This window comes from Oncorhynchus gorbuscha, linkage group LG15 (assembly GCF_021184085.1).
Source record: "Oncorhynchus gorbuscha isolate QuinsamMale2020 ecotype Even-year linkage group LG15, OgorEven_v1.0, whole genome shotgun sequence".
In the NCBI taxonomy this organism is placed as follows: Eukaryota; Metazoa; Chordata; class Actinopteri; order Salmoniformes; family Salmonidae; genus Oncorhynchus; species Oncorhynchus gorbuscha.
The window spans coordinates 34,147,215-34,175,211 of NC_060187.1; the positions used below are offsets into that span (position 1 = coordinate 34,147,215).

General features: G+C 42.5%; 1 protein-coding gene across 1 annotated transcript in view; it reads right to left on the minus strand.

The window, feature by feature from the left end:
• LOC123997472 (ephrin type-B receptor 1-B-like) overlaps window positions 1–27,997 on the minus strand; it is a 164,248-nt gene that overhangs the window by 18,175 nt on the left and 118,076 nt on the right. The window contains exons 7-11 of the mRNA XM_046301748.1: window positions 26,046–26,154; window positions 25,819–25,883; window positions 14,558–14,746; window positions 13,740–13,987; window positions 5,314–5,529 (exon numbers count right to left, since the gene is read on the minus strand). Coding sequence (XP_046157704.1) covers window positions 5,314–5,529; window positions 13,740–13,987; window positions 14,558–14,746; window positions 25,819–25,883; window positions 26,046–26,154 — 827 coding nt within the window. The remainder of the gene's footprint in view (window positions 1–5,313; window positions 5,530–13,739; window positions 13,988–14,557; window positions 14,747–25,818; window positions 25,884–26,045; window positions 26,155–27,997) is intronic.

Genomic DNA, 27,997 nt, shown 5'->3' on the forward strand with positions numbered 1-27,997 from the left:
AGTGGGGCAAACAAGTATTTAGTCAGCCACCAATTGTGCAAGTTCTCCCACTTAAAAAGATGAGAGAGGCCTGTAATTCTCATCATAGATACACTTCAACTATGACAGACAAAACAAGGGGAAAAAATCCAGAAAATCACATTGTAGGATTTTTTATGAATTTATTTGCAAATTATGGTGGAAAATAAGTATTTGGTCAACAACAAAAGTTTATCTCAATATTTTGTTACATACCCTTTGTTGGCAATGACAGAGGTCAAACCTTTTCTGTAAGTCTTCACAAGGATTTCACACACTGTTGCTGGTATTTTGGTCCATTCCCCCATGCAGATCTCCTCTAGAGCAGTGATGTTTTGGGGCTGTTGCTGGGAAACACGGACTTTCAACTCCCTCCAAATATTTTCTATGGGGTTGAGATCTGGAGACTGGCTAAGCCACTCCAGGACCTTGAAATGCTTCTTACGAAGCCACTCCTTCGTTGCCCGGGCGGTGTGTTTGGGATCATTGTCATGCTGAAAGACCCAGCCATGTTTCATCTTCAATGCCCTTGCTGATGGAAGGAGGTTTTCACTCAAAATCTCACGATACATGGCCCCATTCATTCTTTCCTTTACACGGACCAGTCGTCCTGGTCCCTTTGGAGAAAAACAGCCCCAAAGCATGATGTTTCCACCCCCATGCTTCACAGTAGGTATGGTGTTCTTTGGATGCAACTCAGCATTCTTTGTCCTCCAAACACGACGAGTTGAGTTTTTACCAAAAAGTTATATTTTGGTTTCATCTGACCATATGACATTCTCCCAATTTTCTTTTGGATCATCCAAATGCTCTCTAGCAAACTTCAGATGGGCCTGGACATGTACTGGCTTAAGCAGGGGGACACGTCTGGCACTGCAGGATTTGAGTCCCTGGCGACGTAGTGTGTTACTGATGGTATGCTTTGTTACTTTGGTCCCAGCTCTCTGCAGGTCATTCACTAGGCCCCCCCGTGTGGTTCTGGGATTTTTGCTCACCATTCTTGTGATCATTTTGACCCCAATGGGGTGAGATCTTGCGTGGAGCCCAGATCGAGGGAGATTATCAGTGGTCTTGTATGTCTTCCAGTTCCTAATAATTGGTCCCACAGTTGATTTCTTCAAACCAAGCTGCTTACCTATTGCAGAATCAGTCTTCCTAGCCTGGTGCAGGTCTACAATTTTGTTTCTGGTGTCCTTTGACAGCTCTTTGGTCTTGGCCATAGTGGAGTTTGGAGTGTGACTGTTTGAGGTTGTGGACAGGTGTCTTTTATACTGATAAGTTCAAACAGGTGCCATTAATACAGGTAACGAGTGGAGGACAGAGGAGCCTCTTAAAGAAGAAGTTACAGGTCTGTGAGAGCCAGAAATCTTGCTTGCTTGAAGGTGACCAAATAATTATTTTCCACCGTAATTTGAAAATAAATTAATTCATACATTTTCTGGATTTTTTTTCTAATTTTGTCTGTCATAGTTGAAGTGCACCTATGATGAAAATTACATCATCTTTTTAAGTGGGAGAACTTGCACAATTGGTGGCTGACTAAATACTTTTTTGCCCCACTGTACATGTAGGTATGGTTAAAGTGACTATGCATATACGGTAAACAGAGAGTAGCAGTAGCGTGAACGAGGGGTTGGCAGGTAGTGGGTGGTGGGTGGCGGTACACAATGCAGATAGTCCAGGTAGCCAATGTGCAGAGGCACCGGTTAGTCGGGCTAACTGATGTAGTATGTACAGTGCCTTGCGAAAGTATTCGGCCCCCTTGAACTTTGCGACCTTTTGCCACATTTCAGGCTTCAAACATAAAGATATAAAACTTTATTTTTTTGTGAAGAATCAACAACAAGTGGGACACAATCATGAAGTGTAACAACATTTATTGGATATTTCAAACTTTTTAAACAAATCAAAAACTGAAAAATTGGGCGTGCAAAATTATTCAGCCCCTTTACTTTCAGTGCAGCAAACTCTCTCCAGAAGTTCAGTGAGGATCTCTGAATGATCCAATGTTGACCTAAATGACTAATGATGATAAATACAATCCACCTGTGTGTAATCAAGTCTCCGTATAAATGCACCTGCACTGTGATAGTCTCAGAGGTCCGTAAAAAGCGCAGAGAGCATCATTAAGAACAAGGAACACACCAGGCAGGTCCGAGATACTGTTGTGAAGAAGTTTAAAGCCGGATTTGGATACAAAAAGATGTCCCAAGCTTTAAACATCCCAAGGAGCACTGTGCAAGCGATAATATTGAAATTGAAGGAGTATCAGACCACTGCAAATCTAGCAAGACCTGGCCGTCCCTCTAAACTTTCAGCTCATACAAGGATAAGACTGATCAGAGATGCAGCCAAGAGGCCCATGATCACTCTGGATGAACTGCAGAGATCTACAGCTGAGGTGGGAGACTCTGTCCATAGGACAACAATCAGAGCCAAATACAGGACCATTCTGGAAGAAAACCTGATGGAGTCTGCAAAAGACCTGAGACTGGGACGGAGATTTGTCTTCCAACAAGATAATGATCCAAAACATAAAGCAAAATCTACAATGGAATGGTTCAAAAATAAACATATCCAGGTGTTAGAATGGCCAAGTCAAAGTCCAGACCTGAATCCAATTGAGAATCTGTGGAAAGAACTGAAAACTGCTGTTCACAAATGCTCTCCATCCAACCTCACTGAGCTCGAGCTGTTTTGCAAGGAGGATTGGGAAAGAATGTCAGTCTCTCGATGTGCAAAACTGATAGAGACATACCCCAAGCGACTTACAGCTGTAATCGCAGCAAAAGGTGGCACTACAAAGTATTAACTTAATGGGGCTGAATAATTTTGCACGCCCAATTTTTCAGTTTTTGATTTGTTAAAAAAGTTTGAAATATCCACTAAATGTCGTTCCACTTCACGATTGTGTCCCACTTGTTGTTGATTCTTCACAAAAAAATACAGTTTTATATCTTTATGTTTGAAGCCATAAATGTGGCAAAAGGTCGCAAAGTTCAAGGGGCCGAATACTTTCGCAAGGCACAGTATATGTAGGTAAGGTTAAAGTGACTATGCATATATGATAAACAGAGAGTAGCAGCAGTGTAAAAGAGGGGTTGGGGGTTGAGGGGACACACAACGCAAATAGTCCGGGTAGCCATTTGATTACCTGTTCAGGAGTTTTATGGCCAGGGGGTAAAAGCTGTTGAGAAGCCTTTTGGTCCTCGACTTGGCGCTCCGGTGTCGCATTCCATGTGGTAGTAGAGAGAACAGTCTATGACTGGGGTGGCTGGGGTCTTTGACAATTTTTAGGGCCTTCCTCTGACACCACCTGGTGTGGAGGTCCTGGATGGCATGCAGCTTTGCCCCAGTGATGTACTGGGCCATACACACTAACCTCTGTAGTGCCTTGCAGTCGGAGGCCAAGCGGTTGCTGTACCAGGCAGTGATGCAACCAGTCAGGATACTCTCAATGTTACAGCTGTAGAACCTTTTGAGGATCTGAGGACCCATGCCAAATCTTTTTAGTTTCCTGAGGGGGAATAGCCTTTGTCATACCCTCTTCACGACTGTCTTGGTGTTTTTGGACCATTCTAGTTTATTGGTGATGTGGACACCAAGGAACGTGAAACTCTCAACCTGCTCCACTACAGCCCTGTCGATGAGAATGGGGGCGTGCTCGGTCCTCCTTAGTATGTAGTCCTGTAGTCCACAATCATCTCCTTAGTATTGGTTAAATTGAGGGATAGGTTGTTATTCTGGCACCACCCGACCCGGTCTAAGGTGTTGGAGTCATGCCATGCCACGCAGTCGTGGGTGAACAGGGAGTACAGGAAGGGACTGAGCACACACCCCTGGGATACTCCAGTGTTGAGGATCAGCGTGGCAGATGTGTTGCTACCTACCCTCACCACCTGGGGGCAGCCTATCTGGAAGTCCAGAATCCAGTTGCAGAGGGAGGTGTTTAGTCCCAGGATTCTTAGCTTAGTGATGAGCTTTGAGGGTACTATGGTGTTGAACGCTGAGCTGGACTCAATGAATAGCATTCTCACGTAGGTATTCCTTTTGTCCAGGTGGGAAAGGCCAGTGTGGAGTGCAATAGAGATTGCATGATCTGTGAATCTGTTTGGGTGGTATGCAAATTGAAGTGGGTCTAGGGTTTCTGGGATAACGTTTTGTTGTATTATTTGTTTGGTCTTTTCTGGTGGATTAAAATGAAATTGCAACCAATCACAGTCGGTTGTGATACAGTCAACCCAACTTAGAAATACTGATGTCCTAACCTCACACTAGTAAGCCTGCGGCAAATAAGAGTGGAGCACAGAGAGTGGAGCGGGGAAGTGGGGCAGACCAGGAGTGGTTAAGACGGTCTTAATTAGCAGGCAGCAAACAAAGCATGGCCATAGCCCCCAAGCTTCTCCATCCCCCCTCAGCCATCCACCCAGAACCACAGGGTCAGCTATCTGGGCCAACCATGACAGGAACAATACACACTGCCTCTCCGACATACTCACCCACATCCACACAGTCAGGCACACTCTCACTTACTATATACCCTCAAACATCCAGACACCAATGGTTTCTTCAGGAGATGAAATCTACAATATAGAGTATAACTGAAGAGCTTATCATCAAACACAAATGAAATCCAAATACTCTCTGAGGTATAACCTAGCAGAGATCTTAGATGATACTTGCAGGGTTGCCTACTACAATGCTCCTGCAAGCACCAATCAATAATTTGCTATAATCTATGACTGTGTGAGAGAGTGTCTTTGCATAGGCAGACATGTACACTCATCTCAGACATGGGTTGATATTCCATTCACAATGCCAATGTCTAGTGTTCCACATTGTGTGATAACTGTCCATTTTGCTAACGGGAAAGAGAAAAATGTACTGTTTCCTTTCAAAATGTTGATGTTCTGATTGGAGCTGTTGTGGAGGCTGCCCTATGGGAAACTCATTATAAAGTTATGCCTCCTGCACACAGCCAGACAGACACCCAGAATTGTGGAAAAGTTTTTTTCTATTGAATTTCAGTTTTAACCAAAGAATTGTGAGAAGAGTCAGGACCCATCAAGATTGCAATTCATCAACTTGTGCATTTTGCTGCAGTAGTGCAATATAGCATACTGTAGTTATAGCAAGTTATACTCATACATACTGTAGACTTTGTTATAAGATATGATTCTGGTGAAAAAAGAGTGACATTTGACATAATATAATCCTTATTCACCACAGACACAAATAAATAACCATGGTCAACTATTGAATCACCCAACTCTCTCGATAGACAAGGGTACTCACCAGGGAGCTAGTATAGGTGGGGTCTGATGTGTCATCCTGCAGGTAACGGGACAGGCCGAAGTCGGAAACCTTGCAGACCAGGTTGCTGTTGACCAGGATGTTGCGGGCGGCCAGGTCTCTGTGGACGTAGTTCATCTCTGCCAGGTACTTCATTCCTGCGGCGATGCCACGCATCATCCCCACTAGCTGGATCACTGTGAACTGCCCATCGTTTTGCTGCAGTGCAGGGGCCAGGGGGCATAGAGGAAATTATGTCACTTTAGAGGTAATAACATAGTAAAGATTCTTGGGAAAATAATACTCCCACTATGTATCTAGAATGTCCTTGTGTTGGAGATGCAAAGGTAAAGTTTCAAAAATTGGTGGAGCGGTTTCTTTGTGCTAATAAAGCTTATTAGGTATACCACCCCATTCACGAAAATGGTTCGCTCCTACAGACAGTGAGCCACGTGGCCTGCTATATAAAGCAGGCAGACAGGCATTGAGGCATTCAGTTACTGATCGATTGAACGTTAGAATGGGCAAATAGAGTGATCTACGCGACTCTGAGCGTGGTATGGGCTTTTCACGCAGGACAGTGGGCTTTTTAGGCATGACAGTGGGCTTTTTAGGCTTGACAGTGGGCTTTTCATGCACGACAGTATCTAAAGTTTATAGAGAATGGCGAAAAAATAAAAAAAAGTCAAGTCAACAGCAGTCCTGTGAGAGGTCGTAGGAGAACGGAAAGAATCGTGGAAGCTAACAGGCGGGCCACAAACAGATTGGCGTCTCAGAAGTCACAACTCGTTGGTCCTTTTCACAGATGGGGTATTGCAGCAGAAAACCACACAGTGTTCCACTCCTATCAGATAAAAATAAAAAGAAGCGGCTCCAGTGGACACGCAATCACATACACTGGTGAATTGAGGAGTGGAAAAACATAGCCTGGTCTAGAGAATCAGAGAGTCAGGATTTGGCGAAAGCAGTCCATGGCCCGATCCTGCCTGGTGTCAACAGTAAAGGTCGGTGGTGGTGGTGTAATGCTGTGGGGAATATTTTCCATGAACACGTTAGGTCCCTTGATACCATTTGAGCAATGTTTCCATGCCACAAAGAATTCAGGCTGTTCTGGTGGCAAAGGGGGGTCCGACCCGTTAGTAGACGGGTGTACCTAATAAACTGAAAAATAAGTGTATATACAAACAGTACTAGTCATAACTTTTGACACACCTACTCATTCCAGTGTTTTTCTATATTTTTACTATTTTCTACATTGTGGAGTGTACGGCTTAAAGTGGTCCTATGGACAGATACTCCAATCTCCCCTGTTGAGCTTTGCAGCTCCTCCTCTTTGTTGCCTCACTGATTAATGCCCTCCTTGCCTGGTCTGTAAGTTTTGGTGGGCTGCCCTCTCTTGGCAGGTTTGTTGTGGTGCCATATTCTTTCCATTTTTTAATAATGGATTTAGAATGGTGCTCATTGGGATGTTCAAAGTTTCTGATATTTTTTAATAACTCAAGCCTGATCTGTACTTCTCCACAACATTGTCCCCGACCTGTTTGGATAGCTCTTTGGTCTTCATGGTGCTGCTTGCTGAGTGGTCTTGCAAACTATGGGTCCTTTCAGAACAGGTGTATATCTAATGAGATCATGTGACACTTAAATAAAGTCCACCTGTGTGCAAACTAATTATGTGACTTCTGAAGGTAATTGGTTGCACCAGATCTTATTTAGGGGCTTCATAGCAAAGGGGGTGAATACATATGCACGCACCACTTTTCAGTTTAATATTTATTAACAAGTATTTTTATTTAATTTCACCTCACCAATTTGGACTATTTTGTGTATGTCCATTACATTAAATAAAAATCAATTTAAATGACAGGTTGTAATGCAACAAAATAAGAAAAATGCCAAGGGGGTGAATACTGTTGCAATGGCCTGTACACACACACACACACACACACACACACACACACACACACACACACACACACACACACACACACACACACACACACACACACACACACACACACACAGTTGAAGTCGGATATATTTCAACTCAGTTTTTCACAATTCCTGACATTTAATCCTAGTAAGAATTCCCTGTCTTCGGTCAGTTAGGATCACCACCATATTTAAGAATGTGAAATGTCAGAATAATAGTAGAAATAATTATTTATTTCAGTTTTTATTCCTTTCGTCACATGCCCAGGGGGTCAGAAGTTTACATACACTCAATTAGTATTTGGTAGCATTGCTTTTAAATTGTTTAACTTGGGTCAAATGTTTCGGCTAGCCTTCCACAAGCTTCCCACAATAAATTGGGTGAATTTTGGCCCATTCATCCTGACAGAGCTGGTGTAACTGAGTCAAGTTGATAGGCCTCCTTGCTTGCATACGCTTTTTCAGTTCTGCCCACATATTAGGATAGATTTGAGGTCAGGGCTTTGTGATGGCCACTCCAATACCTTGACGTTGTTGTCATTAAGCCATTTTGCCACAACTTTGGAAGTATGCTTGGTGTCATTGTCCACATAGGAAGACCCATTTGCAACCAAGCTTAAACTTCCTGACTGATGTCTTGAGATGTTGCTTCAATTTATCCACATAATGTTCCTTCCTCGTGAAGCCATCTATTTTGTGAAGTGCACCAGTCCCTCCTGCAGCAAAGCACCCCCACAACATGACGCTGCCACTCCCGCGATTCACAGTTAGGATGGTGTTCTTCGGCTTCCAAGCCTCCCCCTTTTTCCTCCAAACATAACGATGGTCATTATGGCTAAACAGTTCTATTTTTGTTTCATCAGAGCAGAGGACATTTCTCCAAAAAGTAAGATCTTTGTCCCCATCTGCAGTTGCAAACCATAGTCTGGCTTTTTTATGGCAGTTTTGGAGAAGTGGCTTCTTCCTTGCTCATTGGCATTTCAGGTTATGTCGATATAGAACTCATTATACTGTGGATAAAGATACTTCCACAGGTAAACCTCCAATTGACTCAAATGATGTCAATTAGCCTATCAGAAGCTTCTAAAGCCATGACATCATTTTCTGGAATTTTCCAGGCTGTTTAAAGGCACAGTCAACATAGCGTATGTAAACTTCTGACACACTGGAATTGTGGCCCAAGTGAAATAATCTGCCTGTAAACAAATGTTGGAAAAATGAGTTGTGTCATGTACGATGTAGATTTCCTAACCGACTTTGCAAAACTATAGTTTGTTAAAAACTATAGTTTGTGGAGTAGTTGAAAAACAAGTTTTAATGACTCCAACCTAAGTGTATGTAAACTTCCGACTTCAACTGTATATATACACATATACAGTTGAAGTCAGACGTTTTTTTTATGTAAAAAAAATATATTTATTATATTTAGGTTTTCAATCCATTTTATTTGTGGAGTGCCTTTGTCACAACTATGCAACAGAAAACATGTTTTGGAATGTGGTAATAAAAAAAATACCCCAACCACCAATACGCACGGTCAGCAAGATGTGTGGTCAAATGCTAAATAATTACAAGTGCCAAGTGTGCCTCATATGACAACAGTAAAAAAATATATATATTGTCAGCTCGTGCTTACAAGGTGTGCATCTTAACGCAATGGCATCAGTTAGAGCATGTCCATGTCACATAAACAACAAAAGCATTTGCGGATGTATTTTTTTGCTTGAGATGTTGGGTCCCCTCTCTGTGGTGACAATTTGTGCTGATAATCATCCCGTAGCATTGTAACCAGTATGTTCTATCCAAATGGTGCCATCCCTTCCTCTCTCCTGTCTCACCATTTCATTTGGTGGTGGCATAGGCACCTGCTCAGCGCGCACCGTTCTGACTTTTGTTGTGCTTTGCCCTGTAGGTTCGAACTGAAGCTCAGAATCAGAAGAACAATCATCAGAGATGATTCATTTCTTCCCCACTATCTGAGTCGTTTTCATTCAGATTTTGAAGCAACGCTGATGCAGAATGTGCATTCATTTGTCTTGGTCTTCGTGCCATTGTAAATGACGCACGCACTCCAAGTAGGCCAGAGTAGACTGATAAGACTGTTTGGATTCCATGGATTGATATATTTAACAAGGCAAGTCAGTTAAGAACAAACATCTATTTACAATGACATATTACCAGGGAACAGTGGGTTAACTGCCTTGTTCAGGTACAGAAGGACAGTTTTTTACCTTGTCAGCTCAGGGATTCGATCTAGCAACCATTCGGTTACTGGCCCAACGCTCTAACCACTAGGCTACCTGCCGCCCTAAGTATATAGGGTACATACCATTTAGAGATTATAATTAGATAAATACAATAGAATGGCCCACCTTGTTCTTCATTCACAATTGGGGATTACATATTACTGTATTTCACCTGTTGTTGGACGTGTGAAATTAGTTTAGATATAGTTTAAGTTCAATTTCGAGGCAATTATCGGAGTGCTTGTCAATTGGGCACGGCACCTTAGGGGTGATTATCAACTGGGCACAGTACCAGGAGTACCAGGAGAAGGAGGGGATCAGGCCCTACATTCGGGAGGAGGGGCAACCACAGAAAACAATTAAAAAATATTAATATATTTTTATTAAGATTCTAACAATGACAGAATGTTATATAGACTTATGACTTCAAACATTCCAGAGTAATAAATGTAATTAATGAGCAGTCCAAATCACTGTGTTACTGTGGCATGAGCACAACCAGTCATGACGTTTTCATCACTTCAAAAAGTAGGTTATATTCATCCAAAATACCTCTAGCATCTGAACAGTGGCTGAAAATATCGTACCGGAGAAAGCAAAGCAAAACAGCACCCCTGTCTTACTATATGTAGCCAATGAATCTGATGCGGTCTGGCCAAAAAGAGTATGACATACCATACTATTTTTGGCCAGACAGCATCAGATACATGGGCTATACATACTGTGACAGAGGGGCGCTGTTTAACTCGTGCAAATGCTTTATCTGAGATTGATGCGTCTTTCTGTCAGCGCTTGTCTCGGGCAAATAAATTATAAATATTTATTTGCATGGGCAAGGAGCTATGGTAGGCCGGAGCAGGCACCCTAAGGCCAGCCCATAACACCGGCCAGGTGTAAAACTATTGCTGTCCCTGTAAAACTACACATTCCACTGCACCTATCCGGTGTATGTGACAATAAATAAAACATATATGTTAAGCCCCAGTGGCTCCATGTCTTTAATCTTTCTCACTCTGCCTCCTTATCCCCAGCTTGGCTGTTTATTAGTGGCCCCTACCAAGGTGGATAACCACCCCCCATGAGTCACTGCAAGTCTGACCCTCCGGTGTGGCCTCAGTGGGCACCTCCAACACTCAGAGCGGGGTGCTCATTCAACTGTGGCTCCCTTCGCCAGCAACATGGGCATGCCAGAAGAAAAACAACCCAGAAATCGATGGCTGCGGGAGTCAAGTGCGGTGGCTCGGAAGAGGGGCCTGGTGAGGGAGCGGACATCAAAGGGGTGTTCAAAGCCCCGCTTCAAACGAGCCCAGGATCAAAGAGAGGAGGAAACAGGTTGAGGGGATTAGAAAACTAGGCCACGTATTGATTGGGTTCCATGTTCTCTGTTTCCAAGGAGTTAGAAGAAGCACTAAACTGTGCCAGGCTGGCACTTTGAATCAGGGCACTGTGAATATATTAGCTACATTGCCTCAAAGAGCTCTGGGTGGAACAATTGCATTTACGTTAATCTCATGAATTACATTAGGATAAATCAAATGTTATTGATACATAGAAATCATGCTTACACACACAAGTTTTAGATTATTTTTCCAATTCATGCCAAGGTTGTTTATCAGATCTCAATTCTCTGCTATATCGAAAAACCTTTATCCTCCAGATAGCTTTAAATCTCCATTGTCATAATCCTTGTCCCAGCTATTCTCAACAATCATACTTCACTGTTTGTGTAAGACTGTCAAATTAACTATAAAAGCTTCAGCTGATCGATCGATATGATTCATATAAAGTGCCTTTTTTATATACTTATAAGTGATATACTTATAAGTACAGTGGAGAGAACAAGTATTAGATACACTGACGATTTTGCAGGTTTTCCTACTTACAAAGCATGTAGAGGTCTGTAATTTTCATCAGAGGTACACTTCAACTGTGAGAGACGGAATCTAAAACAAAAATCCAGAAAAAATCACATTGTATGATTTTTAAGTAATGAATTTGAATTTTATTGCAAATTATGGTGGAAAATAGGTATTTGGTCAATAACAAAAGTTTATCTCAATACTTTTTTATATACCCTTTATTGGCAATGACAGAGGTCAAACGTTTTCTGTAAGTCTTCACAAGGTTTTCACTCACTGTTGCTGGTATTTTGGCCCATTCCTCCATGCAGATCTCCTCTAGAGCAGTGATGTTTTGGGGCTGTTGCTCGGCAACATGGACTTTCAACTCCTTCCAAAGATTTTCTATGGGGTTGAGATCTGGAGACTGGTTACGCCACTCCAGGACCTTGAAATGCTTCTTACGAAGCCACTCATTCGTTGCCCAGGCGGTGTTTGGGATCATTGTCATGCTGAAAGACCCAGCCACGTTTCATTTTCAATGCCCTGGAAGGAGGTTTTCATTCAAAATCTCACAATACATGGCCCCATTCATTCTTTCCTTTACATGGATCAGTCGTCCTGGTCCCTTTGCAGAAAAACAGCCCCAAAGCATGATGTTTCCACCCCCATGCTTCACAGTAGGTATGGTGTTCTTTGGATGCAACTCAGCATTCTTTGTCCTCCAAACACGACGAGTTCAGTTTTTACCAAGAAGATCTATTTTGGTTTGATCTGACCATATGACACTCTTCCAATCTTCTTCTGGATCATCCAAATGCTCTCTAGCAAACTTCAGACGGGCCTGGACATGTACTGGCTTAAGCAGGGGGACACGTCTGGCACTGCAGGATTTGAGTCCCTGGCGGCGTAGTGTGTTACTGATGGTAGGCTTTGTTACTTTGTTCCCAGCTCTCTGCAGGTCATTCACTAGGTCCCCTCATGGGGTTCTGGGATTTTTGCTCACCATTCTTGTGATCATTTTGACCCCACAGTGTGAGATATTGCGTGGAGCCCCAGATCGAGGGAGATTATCAGTGTTCTTGTATGTCTTCCATTTCCTAATAATTGCTCCCACAGTTGATTTCTTCAAACTAAGCTGCTTACCTATTGCAGATTCAGTCTTCCCAGCCTGGTGCAGGTCTACAATTTTGTTTCTGGTGTCCTTTGACAGCTCTTTGGTCTTGGCCATAGTGGAGTTTGGAGTGTGACTGTTTTAGGTTGTAGACAGGTGTCTTTTATACTGATACCAAGTTCAAACAGGTGCCATTAATATAGGTAACGAGTGGAGGACAGAGGAGCCTCTTAAAGAAGTTGTTACAGGTCTGTGAGAGCCAGAAATCTTGCTTGTTTGTAGGTGACCAAATACTTATTTTCCACCATAATTTGCAAATAAATTCATTAAAAATCCTACAATGTGATTTTCTGGATTTCTTTCTTCTCATTTTGTCTGTCATGGTTGAAGTGTACCTATGATGAAAATTACAGGCCTCTCTCATCTTTTTAAGTGGGAGAACTTGCACAATTGGTGGCTGACTAAATACTTTTTTTGCCCCACTGTATACACTGGATATATTCACCAAGACACAATGGAATGTTCCTGAGTGGATTAGTTACAGTTTTGACTTAAAATCTGCTTGAAAATCAATGGCAAGACTCACAGCTGTAATTGCTGCCAAACGTGATTGTAACATGTATTGACTCAGGGGGTTGAATACTTATCTAATCAAGATATATTCGTGTTTTATTTTCCAACAATTGAAACAATTTATAATAATTTTCTTCCACTTTGACATTACTGTCACGCCGTGACCATAGAGAGCTTTTATGTCTCTATTTTGGTTTGGTCAGGGTGTGATTTTTCTATGATTTGTATTGCTTTGTTTTGGCCAGGTATGGTTCTCAATCAGGGACAGCTGTCTATCGTTGTCTCTGATTGGGAACCATACTTAGGTAGCATTTTCCCACATGGGTTCTGTGGGTAGTTATTTTCTGTTTAGTGTTTGCACCTTACGGGACTGTTTCTGTTTAATTTATTCTCTGGTTATTTTGTATCAGTGTTCAGTTCAATAAACAAACTTGAACACTTGCCACGCTGCGCTTTGGTCCGACTACTCTTCCTCATCCGACGACAAAAGCCGTTGCAATTACAGAGAAGTTTGTGTGTATTGTTGACAAAAAAATTACAATTAAATCCATTTTAATCCCACTTTGTAACACAACAAAATGTGGAAAAAGTCAATGGGTGTGAATACTTTCTGAAGGCACTGTATCAAACCACACAGTGGCCCTATTAAGTGAAAGCTGTGCCCGGGGTGGTGTTCTGAACAGAGTAGGTTAAAACATAATAACAAAGCAGTGCTCCCTTTCTCACCCTCAGGAAGGAGTCCAGGGCCCCATTCTCCATAAACTCTGTGATGATCATGACTGGCCGGCTCTTAGTGACCACGCCCTCCAGTCGGATGATGTTGGGGTGGTCAAACTGGCCCATGATGCTGGCCTCAGACAGGAAGTCCCGCCGCTGCTTCTCCACGTAGCCCGCCTTCAGGGTCTTAATGGCCACATACAGCTCCCTCTTCCCAGCCGGCTTCAGACGACCCTTATACACCTCCCCAAACTCGCCTGGAGGAAAAGACATGGGATTACTGATTGATTACCTTATTACAAAGCCAGCTACATGTATGCAAGCTGATGCCATATATTTTAACTTCCTATTCAATTACATATAGCACATGTACAATCAAAAGTCCCCATAAAGATAAAACACTGTATGTGTGACAGACACAGAGATAATAGAGCCCAGCTTCAGGGTCATAAGACAAGTGCTGTGCTGACAAGTCCGCAGATGTCAAACATCAGCCAGTGAGAAGACCGTTCTTTTGCTGAATGCATGAATATGTCAAGTCAAGTAAAAAATAAATGTCCCCAACAGATAAAATCAGCATGAATTATAGATGGAGGTGGTCCGGTTACTGAGATAGCGGCTAAATTTGCTCTCTGTCAAGAGAGGAACTCTGTGAAGTGGATATGGTTCTCTATCTAAAAGCAAAACAAATTAGATGGAAAAAGTGTTTGTTTTTTAACTGAATAGATGTGCTAACACCTGGATACTGTACAGGTAAAGAGAAAGTGGAGGAGAACATGATATAGATTCATGGATGCCGCAGAGGTACTCCATTTCCACCATGTCACCTGCACCAATGACCTCCTCGATCTTCACACAAGACACGTCGATCTCCTTGGCAAACTCTCGGACGGCCTCGTTGGGGTCCTCGTAGGTGAAGGGATCGATGTAGATCTTAATCCCTGGTGAGCCAGAGAAGTGGGTGGGGCATCCCATGGGGGATGGGCAGTTGGACATGTCCGGTCTCAGAGAGAGTTCTGGAACAAAGGCCGAGGATGAGAGGTTAGGATGAGCACGGGGAAGCTCAAACAAATATATCATCAGTGTTTGTCCGTGTGTGACTATATGTATGTACATTATGTGTGTGCGTGTCATCTCCATGTTTTTCTTTCCAAACTCTCTCTCTTGCTCTCACACACACAGAGATGTAAACTATTTCCCGTAATTGCTGTGGAAGGCAATTTCCTTGGCTCCTCCATCCCACCTTCAGGAACTGAGCATAAACTGATAAAAATGACACAATATCACATTACCCTCAGTACAGATGATATGGGTGAGTCACTAACAATAGTAGCTTGGAATCCGAGTGCTCCTGTCATCCGGAGCAATGGCCAAATGAGAACTACAGAACGGAGAGACCGTACGAAAATATGTGTGTGATTTGGCAAGTGTGCATGTGTGTGAGTGGGCATAAATGTGTTTTTTAGACTGAAGAGTCGATCCTGACTGTTGTCCTGGAACCGAATCAAATGTTATTGGTTGGGTACACATATTTTGCAGATGTTATGCAGGTGCAGTGAAATGCTTATGTTTCTAGCTCCAACTAGGCAGTAATACCTAAAAATACAAAACAATACACCCCCCCTCCTTGCCCTAACGTATCAAAATGTGGAAAAAGTGAAGGGGTCTGAATACTTTCTGAATACACTGTATATATGAAGCATGTAAAACAGTATGTAAACATAGTTAGTGACCAGTGTTCAATGATTATGTACATAGGCCAGCAGTCTCTAAGGCGCAGGGTAGAATGCCAGACAGTAGCCGGCTAGTGACAGTGACTAAGTTCAGGACAGGGTACTGGGCGGAGGACGGCCAGCGGTGACTATTTAACAGTCTGATGGCCTGGAGATGAAAGTAGTTTTTTCAGTCTCTCTGCCCAGCTTTGATGAACCTGTACTGTCTCCGCCTTCTAGATGAACAGGCCGTGGCTCAGACTGCGGAGGTCCTTGAAGATCTTCTTCGGCCTTCCTGTGAAACTGGATGCTGTAGATGTCGTTGAGGGCAGGCGGTGTGCCCCTGGTGATGCGTTGGGCTGAATCTGCTAAAACCCTCAAACATGCATTATCTTTTTATGGCTGCAAGGGGCAGTATTGAGTAGCTTGGATGAAAAGTTGCCCATTCTAAACGGCCAGCTCCTCAGTCTCAGTTGCTAATATATGCATATTATTATTAGTATTGGATAGAAACACTCTAAAGTTTCCAAAAACTGTCAAAATATTGTCTGTGAGTATACAGAACTGATATTAGAGGCGAAACCCTGAGGAAAATCAAAATAGGAAGTGGCTTCTATTTTGAAAACTCCATGTTCCATAGCCTCCCTTTGCTGGATTTAAAGGGATATGAACCAGATTCCTTTTCCTATCGCTTCCTCAAGGTGTCAACAGTCTTCAGACATGGTTTCAGGCTTTTATTTTGACAAATGAGCCAGAACAATAACATCGTATCAAGTGGTCACATGAGTTTTGCACGCGCAACAGAGTTTGGATAGGTATTGCTTTTCCCTCTCCTACTGTGAAAGACATTTGCGGTTGATATATTATCGATTATATATTTTAAAAACAACCTGAGGATTGATTATAAAAAACGTTTAACATATTTCTGTGGACATTATGGAAACTATTTGGAATTTTCGTCTGCGTTGTTGTGACCGCTCTTTCCTGTGCATTTCTGAACATAACGCGCCAAACAAACGGAGGTATTTTGGATATAAAAACAATCTTTATGGAACAAAAGGACCATTTGTTGTGTAACTGGGAGTCTCGTGAGTGAAAACATCTGAAGATCAAAGGTAAATGATTAATTTGATTGCTTTTCTGATATTCGTGACAGAGCTACCAGATGCTAAGTGTACTTAATGTTTTGTCGTGCGATCGATCAAAAGTACACAAACGCTTGGATTGCTTTCGCTGTAAAGCATAATTTCAAGATCTGACACGACAGGTGGATTAACAAAAGCTGTGTTTTCCTATATTGCACTTGTGATTTCATGAATATAACTATTTTTAGTAATATTTATTGAATGTAGCGCTATGCTATTTAGCAGTTGTTGATGACACTTATCCCGTTAGTGGGATTGCAGCCTTCCATCTTGACTACTGCAACTCACTTCTCTCCTGCATCAACTCAAGCTCCCACCATAATCTCCAAATGGATGGTTACAATTCTGCAGTTCAACTCCTCATCCACACTAAGACCTGGCAGCACATCACCCCTGTCCTCCGTGAACTCCACTGTCTCCCAACGCATTGCCCCCCACTTACCTCTCAGACCTCTTTTCCCCTACCAAGCAACACGCACACTCCATTCCACCTTATTATCCCCAGGTCGAAGCTCCAGAGCTTCAGTGACAATGCCTTCTCCACGGTTGCTCCTAGGCTCTGAATCTCCCTCCAGCCATTCATGATTCAGAGGCCATCACTGCCTTTCAGTCCATCCTAAAGCCCAACCTCTTTGACAAGGCCTGCCCCCCCCCCACACACACATACAAGCAAAGAAATACACAACTAAGACACTCCTCTCTTCACTATACTGAGCAGCAGTTGTGTAAAATACTTGAAAGCATTACTTAAGTTATTTTTTGGGGTATCTATACTTGTCAAGACTTCCTTCTAGCCATCGCTGATCCACTTTTCATTTTCCATTTGTTTTGTCTTTGTTTTACACACCTGGTTTCAATTCCCCAGTTACATGTTCATTATTTAACCCTCTGTTTTCCCCATGGTTTCTGTGCGTTTTATGTATGTTCGGTCCGTTTATGTGGGCTCGTTATTACGACATGTTATTTGGAATATATGAGTAAAGTTACTTGTGTTACTAATTTCTGCTGTCCTGCACCCGATTCCTCTGCACCAGCTACACCAAGACCACTACAGTGTTTTAGTTTACTATTAATATTTTTGCCAACTTTTACTTTTTACTCCATACATTTTCCGCAGACACCCAAAGTACTAGTTACAAATTGAATGCTTAGCAGTACAGGAAAAAGGTCCAATTTACACACTTATCAAGAGAACGTCCCTGGTCATCCCTACTGCCTCTGATCTGGTGGACTCACTAAACATAAATGCATCCGTTGTAAATTATGTTGGAGTGTTAGAGTGTGTCCTTGGCTGTCAAAAAAAGTCATAAAAAAGGAAATTGTGCCGCCTGGTTTGCTAAATATAAGGAATTTGATGTATAGTATTTACCTTAACTTTGAACTTTTACTCAAGTATGAAAATGTAGTACTTTTTCCACCACTGTATTTAAGTACATTTAAAATCTGATAGACTTTTAGACTTTTACTGAAGTAGTATTTTACTGGGCTACTTTCACTTTTACTTGAGTCATTTTGTATTACAGTATCTTTACATTTACTCAAGTTTTTATTTTCATTTCTACAATTGTAAAGCCACTATGGTTCCTTGAAAAGCAGTACATGCAGTAAGTCCCATGAAGGCGGCTCTATGTTTTCCCCGAAGTAGGCAAAGAAGGTGTTTAGCTTGTCCGCGAGTGAGGCATCGGTGTGGCACCGATTTATAACCGCTGATTGTCTGGAGTCCCTGCCACATACAGTCGGGCAAAAAAGTATTTAGTCAGCCACCGATTCTGCAAGTTCTCCCACTTAAAAAGATGAGAGAGTCCTGTAATTTACATCATAGGTACACTTCAACTATGACAGACAAAATGAGAAAAAAAATCCAGAAAATCACATTGTAGGATTTTTTATGAATTTATTTGCAAAATATGGTGGAAAATAAGTATTTGGTCACCTACAAACAAGCAAGAATTCTGGCTCTCACAGACCTGTAACTTCTTCTTTAAGAGGCTCCTCTGTCCTCCACTCGTTACCTGTATTAATGGCACATGTTTGGACTTGTCATCAGTATAAAAGACACCTGTCCACAGCCTCAAACAGTCACACTCCAAACTCCACTATGGCCAAGACCAAAGAGCTGTCAAAGGACACCAGAAACACAATTGTAGACCTGCACCAGGCTGGGAGGACAATCTGCAATAGGTAAGCAGCTTGGTTTGAAAAAAATCAACTGTGGGAGCAATTATTAGGAAATGGAAGACATACAAGACCACTGATAATCTCCCTCGATCTGGGGCTCCACGCAAGATCTCACTCCGTGGGGTCAAAATGATCACAAGAACGGTGAGCAAAAATCCCATAACCACACGGGGGGACCTAGTGGATGACCTGCAGAGAGCTGGGACCAAAGTAACAAAGCCTACCATCAGTAACGCACTAAGCCGCCAGGGACTCAAATCCTGCAGTGCCAGACGTACTGGCTTAAGCAGGGGGACACATGTCCAGGCCCGTCTGAAGTTTGCTAGAGAGCATTTGGATGATCCAGAAGAAGATTGGGAGAATGTCATATGGTCAGATGAAACCAAAATATAACTTTTGGGGAAAAACTCAACTCGTCGTGTTTGGAGGACAAAGAATGCTGAGTTGCATCCAAAGAACACCATACCTACTGTGAAGCATGGGGGTGAAAACATCATGCTTTGGGGCTGTTTTTCTGCAAAGGGACCAGGACGACTGATTTGTGTAAAGGAAAGAATGAATGGGGCCATGTATCGTGAGATTTTGGGTGAAAACCTCCTTCCATCAGCAAGGGCATTGAAGATGAAACATGGCTGGGTCTTTCAGCATGACAATGATCCCAAACACACCGCCAGGGCAACGAAGGAGTGGCTTCGTAAGAAGCATTTCAAGGTCCTGGAGGGGCCTAGCCAGTCTCCAGATCTCAACCCCATAGAAAATCTTTGGAGGGAGTTGAAAGTCCGTGTTGCCCAGCAACAGCCCCAAAACATCACTGCTCTAGAGGAGATCTGCATGGAGGAATGGGCCAAAATACCAGCAACAGTGTGTGAAAACCTTGTGAAGACTTACAGAAAACGTTTGACCTCTGTCATTAACAACAAAGGGTAATATAACAAAGTATTGAGATAAACTTTTGTTATTGACCAAATACTTATTTTCCACCATATTTTTCAAATAAATTCATTAAAAATCCTACAATGTGATTTTCTGGATTTTGTGTACCTATGATGAAAATTACAGGCCTCTCATCTTTTTAAGTGGGAGAACTTGCACAATTGGTGGCTGACTAAATACTTCTTGGCCCCACTGTACATCTCATGTCTGAGCCGTTGAATTGCGACTCCACTTCGTTCCTGTACTATTGTTTAGCCTCTTTGATTGCCTTATGGAGTGCATAGCTGGTCTGTTCATACACGTCCATGTTTCCAGTCACCTTGCCATGGTTAAATGCGGTGGTTCATGCTTTCAGTTTTGCGCAAATGCAACCATTTATCCACGTTTTTTGGTTTGTATAAGTTCTAATCATCAGAGTGGGAAAACATCCTATATGCACTTCCTGATGAACTCAGTCACTGAGTCAGTGTATACATCAATACCATTCTCAGAGGCAGCCTGGAACAATTCCCAGTCCTCGCAATCAAAATAATCTTGAAGATTCTGATTGGTCAGACCAACATTGAACAGTCCTTACCACAGGTACTTCCTATTTAAGTTTCTGGCTATAGGAGGGGAGGAGCAAAATGGAGGTGTGATCTGATTTGCCAAAGGAAAATCAAGCCTAACAGTGCATCAAAATCACAAATAGATTTGGCTTGAATGTTGGTGCTTACACACTGGTGCCTCCATTTGAACTGTGATGATACGTTTTTCTGTAATCAAACCTGTCCTCAGACATCCCCTTGCTATTTTGCTGACCAAATTATTAGATTGGTTTCTTTTACCTCCAAGCAAGTTGGACAAAGTCCCTGGTAACCAAGCAGAAGACGAGCAGACCAAACAATGTTTTTGATCCCAGGGACATATAAGATGATCAGAGTGACTCACAAAGTCCTAGCAAACATTGCAACGTAAGAGAGGGAAAAGCGTCATAAAACACACTAAGATGAAAAATTCCAGGAAATATCACCTCCTGCAGTAGACATCCTATTTTAAGATTCAGAGAAAAATAAATTAGATCCCACACACTGCACTTGCACAGTATCAGTATTTTTTGCCAACATTTTGGCCTCACAGCCTTCGTCATAGCTTCTATGTTTCTTCAAACTGTTATTTAACATTTCCTATGCACCTGCAAAGCAATCCCTACATGTGTATGTGCATTTCACTTTTATGATTGAGAAAAAAATGAAGTAAACTTCATTATGAAAACCCAGCCAAAGTTTCCAGTTTAAGGTCAAGGTTAACTATAGATTTTTCTGATATCTGCCCCTTTCTACATATATTCTACACTACAAAAATGGAAGAATAATGGAACTATTGAAAGTAAAGGACAATCAGACGTGTTGACTTGAAAACATCTATTCTGTGGCTCTTGTGGGGATCAAGGCTTGGTTCTCAATGGAACAGGATCGACTCATTCTGACATAGTCCTAATTGCTTTGAACCAATAGGATACTCAGATTTAATAGACAATTAAGTGAATCCAAACACACTCAAATGAGAGGATTTACTCAGGTGCCGGGGGAAGGGAAACAGCTCACCATCCCATAATGGGTTTCTTGGCAACCTGCACTGACTGTACTATTATAAGGGTATATCTGCACAGCGTCCAAATCTTTTCACACCACATGTGCAGAATCTATTCAATTTATGATCAGCAACATATAATTTTATGTCTTGTTTAAACAGCAAACAGTTTATATATTTTATCTTCACCTGTGCTGTGGCACCATCTTTTTATGGGGATGGCAGAGAGAAATAATAGATACTAAATGTAAACATTCTCTTTCTCTCTGATCTGAGTGTCCATCAAACAGAATGACTGTTAATCCTGAGAGAGAGAGAGAGAGAGAGAGAGAGAGAGAGAGAGAGAGAGAGAGAGAGAGAGAGAGAGAGAGAGACTGGGAGAGAGACTGGAGAGAGAGAGAGAGAGAGAGAGAGAGAGAGAGAGAGAGAGACAGAGAGAGAGAGACAGAGAGAGAGAGAGAGAGAGAGAGAGAGAGAGAGAGACAGAGAGAGAGACAGAGAGAGAGACAGAGAGAGAGACAGAGAGACAGAGAGAGAGAGAGAGAGACAGAGAGAGACAGAGAGAGACAGAGAGGGAGAGAGACAGAGAGATGAACCTGGAGAAGAGTCCCCTAAGCAAGCTGGTCCTGGGGCTCTGTTCACAAACACAAACACACCCTACAGAGCCCCAGGACAACAGCACAATTAGACCCAACCAAATCATGAGAAAACAAAAAGATAATTACTTAACACATTGGAAAGAATTAACAAAAAAACAGAGCAAACTAGAATGCTATTTGGCCCTACACAGAGAGTACACAGCGGCAGAATACCTGACCACTGTGACTGACCCAAAATTAAGGAAAGCTTTGACTATGTACAGACTCAGTGAGCATAGCCTTGCTATTGAGAAAGGCCGCCGTAGGCAGACATGGCTCTCAAGAGAAGACAGGCTATGTGCTCACTGCCCACAAAATGAGGTGGAAACTGAGCTGCACTTCCTAACCTCCTGCCCAATGTATGACCATATTAGAGAGACATATTTCCCCCAGATTACACAGATCCACAAAGAATTCGAAAACAAATCCAATTTTGAAAAACTCCCATATCTTTTGGGTGAAATTCCACAATGTGCCATCACAGCAGCAAGATTTGTGACCTGTTGCCACGAGAAAAGGGCAACCAGTGAAGAACAAACACCATTGTAAATACAACCCATATTTATGCTTATTCATTTTATCTTGTGTCATTTAACTATTTGTACATTGTATATATATATATAATATGACATTTGTAATGTCTTTACTGTTTTTAAACTTCTGTATGTGTAATGTTTACTGTTAATTTTTGTTGTTTTTCACTTTATATATTCACTTTGTATGTTGTCTACCTCACTTGCTTTGGCAATGTTAACACATGTTTCCCATGCCAATAAAGCCCTTGAATTTAATTGAATTGAATTGACAGAGAGACAGAGAGACAGAGAGACAGAGAGACAGAGAGACAGAGTGACAGAGTGACAGAGAGAGAGAGAGAGAGACAGAGAGACAGAGAGACAGAGAGACAGAGAGACAGAGAGACAGAGAGACAGAGAGACAGAGACAGAGAGACAGAGAGGAGTAACTGAACAGGGCAACAAGACTCTTGGGAAATCCACCCTTAATTAGGCCGGATTCAGAATCCATTGTAACAGGTTGATCTGTGAAAGGTCAGGGCCCTGTAGGCACTCGATTGGCAGCATGTTATCCAATATTGATCATTTTAGCTGTAAAACACTGAAACTTGTACATACATTAGACGCTATTCCCTGACCACTGCCCTGGTCCAGAACCCACTGTGTGTGTGTGTGTGTGTGTGTGTGTGTGTGTGTGTGTGTGTGTGTGTGTGTGTGTGTGTGTGTGTGTGTGTGTGTGTGTGTGTGTGTGTGTGTGTGTGTGTGTGTGTGTGTGTGTGTGTGTGTGTGTGTGTGTGTGTGTGTGTGTGAGATAGAGAAAGAGAGAGAGCGCATGATACAAATTCATAATGAGTACATTTACAAGGTGTATCTCATCCTAAAGCACTGTGTTGGGATATCTCAACTCATCCGGCACCATTGTATAGCATCTAAAGTGATGGAAACAAGTATTTGATCCCCTGCTGGTTTTGTACGTTTGGCCACTGACAAAGAAATGATCAGTCTATAATTTTAATGGTAGGTTTATTTGAAGAGTGAGAGTCAGAATAACAACAAAAAAATCCAGAAAAACGCATGTCAAAAAAGTTATAAATTGATTTGTATTTTAATGAGAGAAATTAGTATTTGACCCCTCTGCAAAACATGACTTAGTACTTGGTGGCAAAACGCTTGTTGGCAATCACAGAGGTCAGACGTTTCTTGTAGTTGGCCACCAGATTTGCACACATCTCAGGAGGGATTTTGTACCACTCCTCTGTGCAGATCTTCTCCAAGTCATTAAAAGGTTTTGAGGCTGACCTTTGGCAACTCGAACCTTCAGCTCACTCCACAGATTTTCTATGGGATTAAGGTCTGGTGACTGGCTAGGCCACTCCAGGACCTTAACCTCTTGGTGTTAGGGGGCAGTATTTTAATTTTTGGAAGAAAAAAAAACGTTCCCGTTTTAAACTGGATATTTTGTCAGGAAAAGATGCTAGAATATGCATATAATTGACATCTTTGGATAGAAAACACTAACGTTTCCAAAACTGTAAAGATATTGTCTGTGAGTATAACAGAACTGATGTTGCAGCCTGAGAAAAATCCAATCCGGAAGTGCCCCAGGTTTTGAAAGCGCTGCGTTCCAATGACTCCCTATATGGCTGTGAATGTACCATCAACGAGCTTACGCTTTCTACGTATTCCCCAAGGTGTCTACAGCATTGTGACGTAGTTTTACGCATTTCTGTTGAAGAATAGCCGTATGGGGCACATTGCGTATGTGGCCACATGGTGGCTCCGAGAGAGATTCTCGTGTAAAGTGCAGAGGTAGCCATTACTCCAATCAGTCCTAGAGAAAAAGGAATTGTCCTGACGGATATATTATCAAATAGATATTAGAAAAACACATTGGATTCACACGATGGATTCTAAACAGCGTTTGCCATGTTTCTGTCGATATTATGGAGCTCATTTGGAATATTTTTCAGCGTTGTGGTGACCGCAATTTCCGGGAGATTTCTCAGCCAAACGTGAAGAACAAACGGAGCTATTTCGCCTACAAAAATAATATTTTGTGAAAAAGTGAACTTTGGCTGTCTACCTGGGAGTCTCATGAGTGAAAATATCCGAAGTTCATCAAAGGTAAACAATTTAATTTGATTGCTTTTCTGATTTCCGTGACAAGTTTGCCTGCTGCTAGCAAGGCATGATGCTATGCTAGGCTATGATAAACTTACACAAATGCTTGTCTAGCGTTGGCTGTAAAGCATATTTTGAAAATCTGAGATGACAGGGTGATTAACAAAAGGCTAAGCTGTGTTCCAATATATTTCACTTGTGATTTTCATGAATAGGAAGATTTTCTAGGAAGATTTATGTCCGTTGAGTTATGCAAATTAGTGTCAGATGATGATAACGGTCCCGTTCACGGGCTGGGCGTCACTACAGGTTAATGTGCTTCTTCTTGAGCCACTCCTTTGTTGCCTTGGCTGTGTGTTTTGGGTCATTGTCATGCTGGAATACCTATCCACGACCCATTTTCAATGCTCTGGCTAAGGGAAGGAGGTTCTCACACAAGATTTGACGGTACATGGCCCCGTCCATCGTCCCTTTGATGCGGTGAAGTTGTCCTGTCCCCTTAGCAGAAAAACACCCCCAAAGCATAATGTTTCCACCTCCATGTTTGACGGTGGGGATGATGTTCTTGGGGTCATAGGCAGCATTCCTCCTCCAAACACTCCGAGTTGAGTTGATGCCAAAGAGCTCCATTTTGGTCTCATCTGACCACAACACTTTCACCCAGTGGTCCGCTGAATCATTCAGATGTTCATTGGCAAACTTCAGACGGGCATGTATATGTGCTTTCTTGAGCAGGGGGACCTTGCAGGCGCTGCAGGATTTCAGTCCTTCACGGTGTAGTGTGTTACCAGTTTTCTTGGTGACTATGGTCCCAGCTGCCTTGAGATCATTGACAAGATCCTCCCGTGTAGTTCTGGGCTGATTCCTCACCGTTCTCATGATCGTTGCAACTCCACGAGGTGAGATCTTGCATGGAGCCCCAGGCCGAGAGAGATGGGCAGTTCTTTTGTGTTTCTTCCATTTGCGAATAATCGCACCAACTGTTGTCACCTTCTCATGGGTGCAGGGGATCAAATACTTTTTTCCCTCACTGTATGGACCGGAGAGGAATAAGGAGGCAGGGATGAAGGAGGATAGGTAACGAGCTGTGTCTTAAATAGATAATCTATCAAAATAGCCAGGATGTTATATAAGGGCCCGACTGGGATGATGGGAGTCAGATGTTGTGTGTTGCTTCTGGTGGAGTCACTGGTAGAAGAGTGTGTGAGTGGGAAGGTCCGTGGGGGTGTGTGTTATGTGTGTGGGATGGGATGGGATGAGAGCTTTATGCTTACCTCTGCCTGTACTGTAGTGCTGAAGTTTGTCACTGTATATAGTCTCCTTCATGTATGATCTCTTCCTGCAACAAAGAAAAAGCAAAAGACGGTTATGTAACCATATTTGACAATATTAAGTCACTGTATTAAACATTTGTAATATTAACATTTAATTCCTGGGAGGCATAACTGTTGATCATATTCCCGGTAACACCAGATATGAGCAGTGACTAAGTGGTTGTTACCTGCTGCAGACGATGGAGATGGCCACCAATGATACAAGGAAGACCACTCCTGCAGCCGCTGAGCCTGCAATCAAAGGCAGCTGCTCCCTCAGCTCCGATTTATACTCATCTGCAACAACAGAGAGAAAGAGAGAAAGACAGAGAGAGACAGAGAGAGAGAGAGAGACAGGGAGAGACAGAGAGACAGAGACAGAGAGAGAGAGAGAGAGAGAGAGAGAGAGAGAGAGAGAGAGAGAGAGAGAGAGAGAGAGACAGAGAGACAGAGAGAGAGAGAGAGAGACAGAGACAGAGACAGAGACAGAGAGAGAAAGACAGAGAGAGAGACAGAGAGAGACAGAGACAGAGAGAGAGAGACAGAGAGAGACAGAGAGACAGAGACAGAGAGAGAGAGACAGAGAGAGAGAGAGAGACAGAGAGAGAGACAGAGAGAGAGACAGAGAGACAGAAACAGAGAGAGAGAGACAGAGACAGAGACAGAGACAGAGAGACAGAGACAGAGACAGAGACAGAGACAGAGACAGAGACAGAGACAGAGAGAGACAGAGACAGAGACAGAGAGAGAGAGAGAGACAGAGAGAGAGAGACAGAGAGAGAGAGACAGAGAGAGAGAGACAGAGAGAGAGACAGAGACAGAGAGAGAGAGACAGAGAGAGAGAGAGAGAGAGACAGAGAGAGAGAGACAGAGAGAGAGAGAGAGAGAGAGAGAGAGAGAGAGAGAGAGAGAGAGAGAGAGAGAGAGACAGAGAGACAGAGAGAGAGAGACAGAGAGAGAGAGACAGAGAGAGAGACAGAGAGCGAGACGGAGAGAGAGACGGAGAGACAGAGATAGTTGACGGGAAGGTAAAAGAGGAGGTCAGAGAAGAGGTGTGAAAAGTAAAGTGGTGAGAGAAGAGAGGAAAGGATGGGAGAGAAGAGAAATATGAGTATTGGAACAGTAGTTAAATGGTATTGGGACAGTGTCAAAAGTGTCTCTACTGTGATACACATAGACATGTGGGCTAGTATCTGTGCAGACAGACAGTCCCTCAGAGTAACACATTGCTTCCGGACACAGCTAATCCCCTTACACACTCAATAGGAGTCAGAAGAACGCCTGCTAATCTACACAAATGCTTTATCACGTGTCAGAGGGAGAGATAAGAAAGTAAACAGAAACACCATACCTTCATATGTATAGATCGGATTAAAAGGATGTGTTGCTCTTCTGTCATTTCCAACTGAATCACACATTCTCCAGTATTTATCTATATCATGTATATAACCATTCATATTGTGTTTTGAATGAACAGCACCCCTTCTCCTATTCTGTGGTTCTCATATGGGTTATAATCGTTTATACCATTTTGTGGAAGCTTTCAAAATAGCTCCTAGTGATAACAAAAATTTTAGACTTATTTTGGTGCAACATTTGCATAAAAGCTTTATTTTGTCAACTTTTTATTGGGTTTAGAGTTTTATAGTCTCATGACCAGACAACTTTTCTAAGACTGATGACTCAACTGTTTTGGGGGGGAACGGATGCTGCTGCAACCCCAAGTCTTCGGCAGGCGCTGCTGCTAGAGATCCCTTAACGAGCTACACCACACTGTGAGCATGCAGGGGCTCTCTGTTGGCTGCTTTCCTCCACTACGCCATGCAGCTGTGCCACCTGCAGACTCACTATGGCTAACACCTCAAATGTGCAATTTCCCCGAACAAATGGAATTAGTCAGAGCCATATATTTATTTTCTACAGTGCCTTCATAATTTATTCACACCCCTTGACTTTTCCACATTTCGTTGTGTTACAGCCTGAATTTAAAATGGATTCAATTTAGATTTTGGCACTGATCTACACTCAATTCCCCATAATGTCAAAGTGGAATTATGTTTTTAGAAATGTTTACAAATTAATCAAAATGAAAAGCTAAATTGTCTTGAATCACTAAGTAGTCAATCCCTTTGTTATGGCA